Below are 11,411 nucleotides of genomic sequence, written 5' to 3'. Positions count from 1 at the left end.
CCTGGTTCTATATTAGTCGCATCGCAATGTCGCAAGCGTGTCGCAAGCGTTATGATCCAATCAGAGTCGAGCTAGCTTAAAACTGGTTCTACATTAATCGCATCGCAGCGTTGCAAGCGTTGCGGTTCAATCAACGTCAAGCTAGCTCGACTCTGATTGGACTGCAACGCTTGCGACACGCTTGCGACGCTGCGATGCGATCAATGTAGAACCAGCTTAATATGCGAATAAGCTTGGTTTAAGAAGTAAAGCTCATGACACATACAAAAACGTAAGGCCGTAAGACATAATCAGTAAGCGAATTGGCCAATCACGATAGAGACTGTAAGGCCAGTAGCGAATCTAATCTAATGCGTGTTCTACAATGGCAGTATCAATTGAATGAGGCTGTAAGAGTAAAAAATTGACCAATCACAATCGATTATCCTTCTTACATTCAACTGTGATTGGTCAATTTCTTACTCTTACAGCCTCATCCATTACTGATACTGCCATTGTAGACGACGCATAACGATTTCTTTACTGCTACGTGTTACGGCCTTACGTTTTTGTATGTGCCATGGGCTTAAGAGTAAAAAATTGGCCAATCACAGTCGATTATTCTTCTCACATTCGATTGTGATTGGTCAATTTCTTAAGGAGCTTACAGACCAGAGCGGCGCAGCGGTGAGCGACGAGCGGTAGCCCAATGAGAGCCACGCTTTTGCGTGACATCATTAGTGAAGCATGGCTTTTATTGGGCTACCGCTCGCCGCTCACCGCTACGCCGCTCTGGTCTGTAGGCTCCTTTACTCTTAAGCCCAGTGTCCACGATGCTAGAAATCCGTCCGAGATCTCGGATGAAGAAAGAATTGACCAATCGCATTGATCATGTGACTAAATTGTTTAAATGTGATTGGTTAATTCTTTCTCTCTCCGAGATCTCGGACCAATTTCTAGCATCGTGGACACAAGGCTTTAGGGTGGAGTCCCATGAGGTGTATTTATCGCGTATCGCATAACCGCGTAACCAATCAGAAGCGATCTGCTGTTATAGTTTCGCGTTTTACTGATTATCGATTGGTTATGCGCTTACGCGATACGCGGCAAACATGCCTGATGGGACTTCACCCTAACTTCTTGAACCAAGCTTACTACGTGTATTGTAGACGGGCCATAAGGGTGAAGCATAAACCAGACATAACCGAGACACGAAAATCGATCCAAAAAACCGAAAATCGAGACCAAAAAGATCGATTTTTCAAAAGATCGATTCGAATCGCCCATCTCTACTTTGGTTTGCATCACTGCTTCCCCACTTCCCAGTCATTGCCAGTCATTGCCAGTCATTAGGGAATATCTTATTGAGATAAACATATAATATAATAATTATAGTTATTATGCATTAAATGCACAACCGTCATCATCTTCAGTAATTGTAATTTTGATTATTTTACATCGATTGCGCATCAGTTGTCCAAAATCTTTTTAGGTAAGCTCCAGTTCTTTTCTACTGACGACCAACAATAATTAGTAATTGGAATGGATGATAAAAATCGTGATCGCTATATTGATACATATATTTTGTACACGCAAATTTTCTTTGAAATAGTAATAAGACGGAAAGGAAATGCTGATAATTGTTTAAAATTTTCTCTTCACCTCCGAATTTGATATAATTAGGCTTATTCGACGTGTTTCTACACGAAACGAAAGAATTTAGCCGAAAAAATACGACACTGTTCCGCGAAGTGATATTAGTGATTAAAGTTGATTTCTTCTTTTTAATCCCCTTTTTGGTTTTCCGATCCAAATAAAGAATCACAGTACCATGCATTGATTTTGGATCAAAGATCTCGTGATAGTCTCTACGGGGACTAGAGATCTCACGCTTAATTTATCTGAATTTAATGACGTCGTCGTAATGATTAAATTTGATTAAAGTTGATTAAAGTTGATTCAAGCCCCGCCTTAGATGGAAGGGGAGAGGGACGAAATCCTCTACAATCGCAAACGCAAAGTACATGACATATGTGCAAAGGGTTCCTGCCTCCCCCTTCCCATAAAACTAAAGTCAATTTTATAAAATTAAATCTCGCTTTGCGTGCCAAGTTGGAAACCCATAAACGATTCCATTTTCCATACGAGTTTACAACTTTTCACACATAGCAAGACAGAGAAGGGTCTTTTTCATGGCCGATAGACTTCCTAACCTGAATAGCCATCAACTTTATACTCATTTTAGGGTTGAAGGTGTTTTTTTTTCCTCATCCGAGGAACACTCCAAAAAAAAAATTATTAATATCTCGCTTTGCGGGGCAGTGTTGCATTTTTTTCGGTCAGATTCTTTCATTTCATACAGAAACGCGTCGAATGAGCCTAATTTTATCAAAATCGGAAGAATGAGGAGGGATTCTAAACAATTACCGAAATGCTTAATTATTAAATGCTTAATTATTTCTTGTTGCGAAATAATTTACGAGATCGTCACCCTTGTCATTTCTCTCGATTTGATAGAGTTTACCAGGTTGAATCTTGAATCGTCATTCATTATTAGTATTTAATGACATAATCGTTGGCTATATCGTCTCCGATATAAGAAGAAAGACAGGAGCTATTAAGATTAGAATTGGAAATTGGAGGTATTTTAAGGTACTTTAAGGTATTTCAAGGTAGAACATGGATTATATCATAAATAACATGATTCTTATTGATAAAATTTTAAAAGTGGATTTTAAAGTGAATAAAGAATCACTGTCTGGAAATCTGCTATAAGATCCGTAACATAATTCAACAAGGGATGTTCTAAACCTGTCCAGAGAATGTTCTATGTCCTAAAGACATCCTTCAGAGAACTGTATTGTTGTAGGGAATTTTAAAAATTAAATTAGATTGTATTCTATTTGCATTTATAACACAATGAGGTTTCTTAATATGCAGGTAGGCCATTTTAATCAATACATGCGAATATTTCGTCAGGTAAGCAAAATAGCGAAAAATGTTTCAGACCAAAGTTGTATAGCTTTGAGGAGGACATAAGATGGTGTCATTAGTTTAACCTTGACTATTCATAGTTGCTTGAAGGTCACGTGAAGATTACCTTCAACTTCTTAGATGGAAACCCTTATTTTTCATTGTATATTCTTGTAGCTTACTTCGAGAGCTTTCCAAAACACTATAATAAAATATTTTTTCATCAAGTACTTTTTTAGTTATGATGTTCGAAAGTTACAATACCTCCGGGATTTAGCATTATCCAAGGTGTCCGACCGACAGCTAAAATACAGACAGCTAAACCTGTTAAATGTTGTTTAAGATCATGAACTAGATAACATTTGTTAAGATCAAGGCCATTGTTCTTCTTATTTTCATTTTTACACTAAAAAATCATTTTAACGTAAAAATGAAAATAAGATGTACAACTTCCAATGGCCTCGATTTTGATAAATGTTCTCCAGTTCATGGTCCTAAACAACATTTAAGAGATTTTAGCTGTCGGTCGGACACCTTGGATAATACTAAATGCCAGAGGTACTGTAACTTTCGAGCATCATAACTAAAAAAGTACTTGATGAAAAAATATTTTATTATAGTGTTTTGGAAAGCTCTTGAAGTAAGTTACAAGAATATCCAATGAAAAATAAGGGTTTCCATTTAAGAAATTCAAAGTGACCTTCACGTGATCTTCAAGCAACTATTCAAGGTCAAACTAATGATACCACCTTATGTCCTCCTCAAACCCATACAACTTCGGTCTGAAACATTTTTCGCTATCTTGCTTACCTGACGAGATATTCGCGTGTATTGATTAAAATGGTCTACCTTGTATAGCTTTACCTTCATACTTTCATATGTTGTTTTACATTTTTATATTTGTATAACAAAGCAAAAGTGCGCTCGTAAATCATTTCTAATCAAACTAACTGTTGAGTTACATTAGAAGCTGTTTGATTTCATAATTTAATAATTTAAATTCTTTTAGTGCACAGTTTGTGGTTTAAGTAAGGAAATTGTGTCCAACAGATGTATATAATCATACGTACGACAACACAATGAAGTGCCACTATGAAGTATTAGGAGTTGCAAGAGATGCTCCTGATGATGAAATAAAAAAGGCATACAGGAAACTAGCGTTGAAATGGCATCCAGACAAGAATCTCGAAAGCCCAGATGAAGCTAAAGAACAGTTCCAGCTTATCCAACAGGCGTGGGAGATATTGAGCGATTCCCACGAACGTGCTTGGTACGACAATCATCGAGAGGCCATCCTGAAGGGTGGTATCGGAGAGGATTACAAGGATGACTCCATTAATCTTTTCCTATATTTCTCTCTCTCATGCTTTAAAGGTTACGGAGACGATGAGAAGGGTTTCTATACCATCTACAGAAACGTTTTTGAGCAATTGGCAGCGGAGGACGCCGAGTTTGCCAAAGACGGCGAGTCTGATGAAGAGGTTCCCAGCTTCGGCGACTCCCAGAGTTCATACGAAGATGTGGTAGGCGATTTCTACGCCTACTGGCAGAGTTACAGCACCAAGCGATCCTACGCTTGGCTGGATCCGTACGATATACGTGAAATGCGGAATCGACGCATTCTCAGAATTGCCGAGAAAGAGAACAAGAAAGTGCGCGATAAGGCGAGGCGTGAGAGGAATGAGCAGGTGCGGAATTTGGTTGCCTTTGTCCGCAAACGCGACAAGCGAGTACAAGCATATGCAGCGAAGCTAGCTGAACGCGCTCGCGAGAACTTTCGCAAGGCAGAGGAGCGAAGGAAGGCACATCTATTGGAGAGGCAGAAATTATTGCGAGATCAGATCGAATCTGAATGGTCCAAGTTCTCGAACATGGAAGCAGAGCTGAAGAATATCGAGGCGAATCTAACGGCAGAATTTGGAACAGATGACAGGAAAGTAACAACAAGAAATAGTAATCCAGAAGCGTTTTACTGTATCGCCTGTGATAAGGTTTTCCAAACGCACAAGACCTTTACAAATCATGAGAATTCAAAAAAACATAAAGAAAATGTCAGCGCACTCAAGTACGTTACACCGAACGACGTCGAGGACGAGGACCTCCACAGTAGTTCTCGGGAAAGCGATTCGAGTACAAAAGAAGAATCAGTTTCGTTAAATGGACCCAGGTTAGCAACAGATTCACAGATGCCCGATTTCTTGTTAAATCTTCCTCGTAGCGACTCAAGACGGAACGATGACGAGGATAACAGTAATCTCTCTCCTGCCGAACTGACGTCGGACGTTGAGGAAAATCCAGAATGTTCTCAATCAACAATCGACAAAAAGAAGATAAACAACTATGGAGATGTCCTATTGGCTGCGGCATCAGAGATGGGCGAAAGTACATCATTTTCATCTAAAGTGGAAAATGAAGATGATGATATAACATCCGAGGACGAATTAATGTCTGATCAGGATGAAGACGTCGCATTGCCGAATCGTCAGAAGAAAAAGAAGAAGAGAAAACGTAATATTCAGAATCCTAATCCTATGCTTGAACTTGCTAGTGATGACGACACGGAGAGCATTAACGAGGAAATATGGCTGTCGAAAAAACAACGAAAAAAGTTACAACAGAGAAAAGTGGAGATAAATAAACAGTTGCGAAAGGAAGAGACGCGTAAAGAGGAACAAGAAACAGAGGAAACAGAAAGTGAAGGGATGGAAGAAGCAAGTGTTATTAACGAAAGACTGAAAACCGACAAAGCAAAGAAAAATTCTAAGAAAGAGGAACGAGAGAACAGGGGCAAAAATAAAAAGGATCCGATTGTGAATATGGATGAATTGGCTCATCGCTGTGTTTCTTGCTCATCCGAGTTTTCTAGCAAAAATAAACTATTTGAGCATTTAAAGAAAACTGGACACTCCGTATATATACCAGAATTATCGAAAAATAAAAAGAGTCAAGAGAAGAAGAAAAAAGCAACATCTAAAGAAAAAGACGACTCAGATAAGAAAAAACGTTGAATCCAACTTATTATGAAATGTTAAATTATTATCATAATTAAATAATAACAGTTTAATTTGTTATAATTGACATGAAAGATATCTTATGTATGATACACACCCCCTCAGGATTCTATATAGGAATTACGTTTTTGTGTATATATCTTGGATGATCTTGTACAAAAACCTATTAAAATATTTATAATTTGATGACACCTCCAATTTCTTTAGGACAATATTATCAATTTATAAAACGACGATTAGCAATCGAATGTAAATGTGTTTCGACAAGCTATAAGAATGAAAATTATATATCGTAAATATATAATGTAACTAGTTTTATTATAACTAGTTGTTATTATAAATATCCATTAATAAATATCAATACCATTATCATTAAATTAATATTGTTTTCATTCTTTATCATATCAATGTGCTATTTATTTTTTCATTCTATAATATTTTAAGTTGATCGAACTATTAACTTAATTGAGTGTTTCCTAAGCATTGATAATTATTTTCCAATCAAAAGTTTCAATGATTAAGATTTACTGCAATAAATTTCCTAAGAAAATAAAAATATACAATATTTTATATAATAGTACAAAGAAATATTTGCGTTTTTCAGGGTGTGCAATCTCTTGCTATAGATGCCACGACTATAAGCATAATACATATAAATGAATATTATTCATTACGCTGTTAATCACAGGTGAGGTGCACATTTAAAAATAACAAGCATTTGCATCTTATTTGAGCTGTTTAATTTCAAAGTGGCATAAGTTAGTTAAGTCTTTAAAATAAAATAATCGGGATATAAAGTAATATGATATATACAAGATAAAAAAATAACATGATATATTTTAATAAATTTTACAAAATCTATATACACGTCGCTTTGCAATATAACAGCAGGTAATTATGTAATAACATATGCATCTACAAACTTTCTATAGGAAGTGAAACTGAATTTCTTCAAGGTCACACACTATGGCTGCCAAAAAGCTCATTTACCCTGCGGCGGACCGTAATAAGGATCCAATATTATCGGTTTTAAAACGATATATCCAACCTGGCACAAATCAGATCCTCCTGGAAATATCCTCCGGTACGGGACAACACGTGGCACATTTCGCGCCGCATTTTCCACAAGTTACATTTTACCCCTCGGAATACGATCTAAAACTTCTGGATAGCATCGCTGCGTACGCGCATGGATACTCTAATATAAAAACCCCCATTGGAATTGACATCACCACTGATTACCGGCTATGGGGTAACGGTAACTTCAAACCGAACAGTTTAGAATATATATATAATGCGAACATGATACATATTTCGCCGTACCAGTGTACTATTGGTTTATTTAATAATGCGAATCAGTTGCTGAAGCCAAATGGGTTACTAATCACCTACGGACCGTACGCTTTTGATGGTCAAATCACTCCGCAGAGTAATGTAGATTTCAACGAATCCTTGAAATTGCAGGATCCAAGTTGGGGTTTGCGGGATGTAACAGATTTGAAAAAATTAGCTGAGGAAAATAATATTAGATTAATAGAAATCGTAGATATGCCCGCTAATAATAAAACGATCATTTGGAAAAAATGTGCTCATTTATAAGTAATCGAAACTCATGAATCAGGTTTGTCATATGAACAAAAAATTGTCGCTAATATAAGCTTAAATATATATATGTATAAGTTTATTTCTATTCAACAGAGTTAAAGCATCACTTTTTTTTATCGCACAAACGCGCGATTGTTAAAAATTGTTTAATACTGTTACAATATTATATACATCCTATATATATACACATACAACTATTAAAAATAACTAAGTAAAAATATTTTATATATATATATGTATGTGCTTAAATTTACGTTTATGTTTAAAATTTTAATCCCTGAGAGATCTAAGATTTTAATATAAAACTTATAAAATATAATAAGAATACCTTTTTGTAATAAAAAATAATACAATACATGGACAAAATATATCTAAACTGAAGCATTTACCACAGCATTTCTAAGTATCGTCGTCATCATCTCCAAAGAAATCTAAATCTTCCAATCCCTCCGGCAGGTAGCTTAATCCAGATTCATCCTTGTGCATCATATTATATCCCTTACCATACTCTAAAATAATTATTTGATTTATCGAGAGCAAATTGATAAAAAAAAAATAAAATAATTACCCAAATCTTTCATGAGTCTTGTGGGAGCATTCCTCAAATGCAGAGGAACTCCTGGTTGTGGACCCTTATGCTCAGCTATCACTTTTTGCGCAGCTCTAAGTGCATCTTCCATTAATCTGGATTTTGGTGCTCTCGCTAAATATGTCGTACATTGTGCCAAAAGAACATCACATTCCGGCATTCCGATCATTTTGCACCCGTGCATCGTGTGCATTGCTATTCCTGTACACAATATTTATTATCGAATATATTTGTCAGATCTAGTAAAATCTAAATGTCTTGTCATAAATATTAATCATTCTTCAAATCTATTATACAAGGTGGTTACTAACAAACTTTAAAAGATTTAAGGAGTGATTTCTCACACTAAATTTAAAGGAGAGTAGAAATTTTCGAAGATTTCGCTACCGCTCAGGAATCGTTTTATTTCTATGTTTTCTTATGTGTTTTTCTACGTAGAAACTGAAAATAATCATTATAATTACGCCAGACAAGAAAAATTGATACATCGAAATAAAATGAATAAAATCCTTATTTACATCGTTACCAAATCACTCAATTATGTTTCAATAATTTATGAAATTAATTCCAAAAAAAATTTGGATTAAATGCGAATAACCTCGGTTACCATTTCCCCCACTCCAAATGATGAATAACACTTGGAGTGCGAGATGACAATGTTATAATGAAAAATATAATCTAATTAACGTTTTGTGGCGCAATATTACGCGCATTTGATCTAATTTGGAATTAATTTCATAAATAAATTATTGAAACATAACTGACAGTGATTTTATAATGATGCGAATAAGGATTTTATTCATTTATTTTGATGTACCAATTTTTCCTTAAGTCTGGCGTTATTATAATGGTTATTTTGATTTCTACGAAGACAAATACATAAGAAAACATAGAAATAAAACTATCCCCGAGCGATAGAGAAACCTTTGAAAATTTCTATCCTTTCATATGTCCAAAAACGGCTTAATTTTAAATACAAGATATGTCATGATGAAATTTTTTTCCTTTAACTTTACATTTTTGGAAATTTTTTTTCAACTTTGCAGACAATATAGACAACTCGATGATTGGCTGAAATCTGATATCCTGTATCTTTGAAACTAAGTCGTTTCGGACATATATGGTCATGTGAAGTTTTCGTCTCGAATTTGTGTGAGGAATCACCCCTTAAATCTTTTAGAGTACTTAGTAATCACCCTGTTTACAATGATGTAATTCCAATTATTAAAAAGTAAAATATGTATTTTATGTGCGTGAGCTCGAAAATCGTAAATAAACAATTTACTAACCAAGAGCTTTCGGATCAGCTAAACCGATATCTTCGCTAGCCATCCTCACCAATCTTCGCGCGATATAAACCGGATCCTCACCGCCGGCGATCATTCTAGTCAACCAATAAAGCGAAGCATTTTCGTCGCTAGCTCTGACAGATTTGTGTAACGCAGAAATCATGTCGTAATGTTGCTCGCCTTTCTTGTCGTACAACATATGCGTTTTCTTTAAGCTTTCCTTAATGTCGTCAAGCGTTATTATAGCTGGACCAATGTCTAGAAATTCCTTCTCATTCGGTGCTTTGCATCGTACTGCCATTTCTAATCCTCCCAGCGCTATTCGAGCATCACCATCGCAAGTTTCAGCTAACCACTCTATTGTCGGTTCATCTATAATGAATTTTGTATTGCAGGATGGTTCCATCTCGATGACTTTGTTTTTTTCTAGCGTGTTTTCTTCACTGATATCTTGTAAAGTGCTTTCGTTTTTATCCGGAGATGCGTGTATTATACCTCCCAGCGAAGTTACTGCACGCTTCAAGATCGATAGCAGATTTGCGACGGATAATTTGTGCAAAACAATCACTCTGCATCGACTCAGCAACGCAGAGTTTAAACTGAACGAGGGATTTTCCGTCGTGGCCCCGATCAAAGTAATGATTCCCGACTCGACGTGCGGCAGAAACACATCTTGCTGCATCTTGTTGAATCTATGTATCTCATCCATGAACACTATCGTATGCTGCGCATATTTGGCATGATTACCAGCGATACTAATGACTTCCTTTACCTCCTGGACACCGGCCATCGCAGCAGAGAGCTTAACGTATCGTAGCTTGTGATTAGCATCATTCTTACACATGTGCGCGATGACATTAGCCAAAGACGTCTGCAAAAAAAGAGAAAAAAAAACTAATATATGTTCCTATATACATTCGCACAGAAAATTCCAAGGACATGCAATAATACTTTGCCACATCCAGGCGGACCCCAGAGAATCATATTAGGTATTTCGCCTTTTTGCAAGAGTTCGGAGATTATGGTGCGAGGTCCTAGGATATGTCTTTGGCCTACAAAGTTTAGTAGCGACGTAGGTCTCATTTGTTCTGCGAGGGGTACATGTCCGTTTCCACGCAACTTTTTGCATTCGTTTTCTGCCTATAAATTTTTTTTATATAATATATAAGAATTTCTTTATAGGAAAAATTGCAACGCAGAAAAATTTGATTAAGCATATTACGAAATACAAAGTTGAGCGCTACAGTTTTGTATGTAATTTATATGTAATTGTGCAAATTTATTTTATTACACTATAATTATTATAGTTTAGAATAAAAAATTACACTTTTCTGTGGCATATCTTTAGCATCTTCTTCATCCTTGAAACTTTGGGAAGAAAACTGGTCCAAAGAACTCTTCCTTTTAACAGATATTTGATTAGTTTTTTTCGCACTTGCTGGCTTTAGTTTGCTTCTTTTACTCATGGGGCTAGAGTCTTTAAACAACATTGTACTTTCATCCTTTGTAGGTTCGTTCAGGAATAAACACTTGCTAGCATGAGATTCGATAACAGAAAAAGCGAATTCCTTGGTACATATCGGACATGATACTTTATCAGTATTCATATTTATAAAATAATCAAGTCCTGATTCTTCTTTGTATTTAATGATGGCTACAATGATATAGATATAATAATAAACAATGAATATAAACTCTGTAAACCCCTCTTAATACAGAATAGCTGAAAAGCTGAAATATAAAAAAGACAATATTTATTAATAAGATTTAAAAAATATAAACAAAAATTATATAATTAATATAATTAATTGAATGCGAGAGTAAATCGCAATCTCTAATTATTTAAAAAAAAAACCGAGAATTCTGTTATATGTAAGGTAAATGTCCCAGTAGTCGGACGTTTAAGCGTTAGGTTCTCATAAATAATACAATTTATAATATCAAAAAGGTTTTTAATATAAATAT

The 11,411-nt window shown here is 35.6% G+C and overlaps 3 protein-coding genes across 8 annotated transcripts in view; 2 read left to right on the top strand and 1 right to left on the bottom strand.

Annotated features, from left to right (window-relative positions):
- Nucleotides 1–1,320: 1,320 nt before the first annotated feature.
- On the top strand, nt 1,321–6,223 carry LOC108720622 (dnaJ homolog subfamily C member 21). The gene is made up of 2 exons (XM_018444730.1): nt 1,321–1,471; nt 4,003–6,223. Exon 2 carries the CDS (start codon nt 4,032–4,034, stop codon nt 5,958–5,960), a length of 1,929 nt encoding a protein of 642 aa, XP_018300232.1. The 5' UTR covers nt 1,321–1,471; nt 4,003–4,031; the 3' UTR covers nt 5,961–6,223.
- LOC108720624 (UPF0585 protein C16orf13 homolog A) lies at nt 2,306–7,625 on the top strand. Of its 2 annotated transcripts, XM_018444736.1 has the most exons (3): nt 2,306–2,621; nt 6,568–6,651; nt 6,920–7,625. In XM_018444736.1, the coding sequence occupies exons 2-3, from the start codon at nt 6,620–6,622 to the stop codon at nt 7,560–7,562; spliced, it is 675 nt and encodes a 224-aa protein (XP_018300238.1). In that variant the 5' UTR covers nt 2,306–2,621; nt 6,568–6,619; the 3' UTR covers nt 7,563–7,625. The 2 variants fall into 2 exon arrangements, with proteins under 2 accessions (XP_018300238.1, XP_018300239.1); XM_018444737.1 differs by lacking the exon at nt 2,306–2,621 and having other exon boundaries at nt 6,571–6,651; nt 6,896–7,625.
- The window catches only part of LOC108720623 (ATPase WRNIP1), a 5,348-nt gene continuing 1,342 nt past the window's right edge, over nt 7,406–11,411 (bottom strand). For all 5 annotated transcript variants that reach the window (XM_018444732.1, XM_018444733.1, XM_018444734.1 and 2 more), the window contains 6 exons: nt 10,772–11,177; nt 10,398–10,586; nt 9,447–10,317; nt 8,137–8,358; nt 7,958–8,077; nt 7,406–7,473 (listed from right to left, as the gene is read on the bottom strand). In XM_018444732.1, the coding sequence (XP_018300234.1) occupies nt 7,968–8,077; nt 8,137–8,358; nt 9,447–10,317; nt 10,398–10,586; nt 10,772–11,053 (1,674 nt within the window). In that variant the 5' untranslated portion in view covers nt 11,054–11,177 and the 3' untranslated portion in view covers nt 7,406–7,473; nt 7,958–7,967. The remainder of the gene's footprint in view (nt 7,474–7,957; nt 8,078–8,136; nt 8,359–9,446; nt 10,318–10,397; nt 10,587–10,771; nt 11,178–11,411) is intronic.

This window comes from Mycetomoellerius zeteki, unplaced genomic scaffold (genome assembly GCF_001594055.1).
Source record: "Mycetomoellerius zeteki isolate Tzet28-1 unplaced genomic scaffold, Tzet1.0 scaffold154, whole genome shotgun sequence".
Classification (NCBI taxonomy): domain Eukaryota; kingdom Metazoa; phylum Arthropoda; class Insecta; order Hymenoptera; family Formicidae; genus Mycetomoellerius; species Mycetomoellerius zeteki.
The sequence above is the reverse complement of the archived record's forward strand: the minus strand, read 5'-3'. Positions and strand labels throughout refer to the sequence as shown.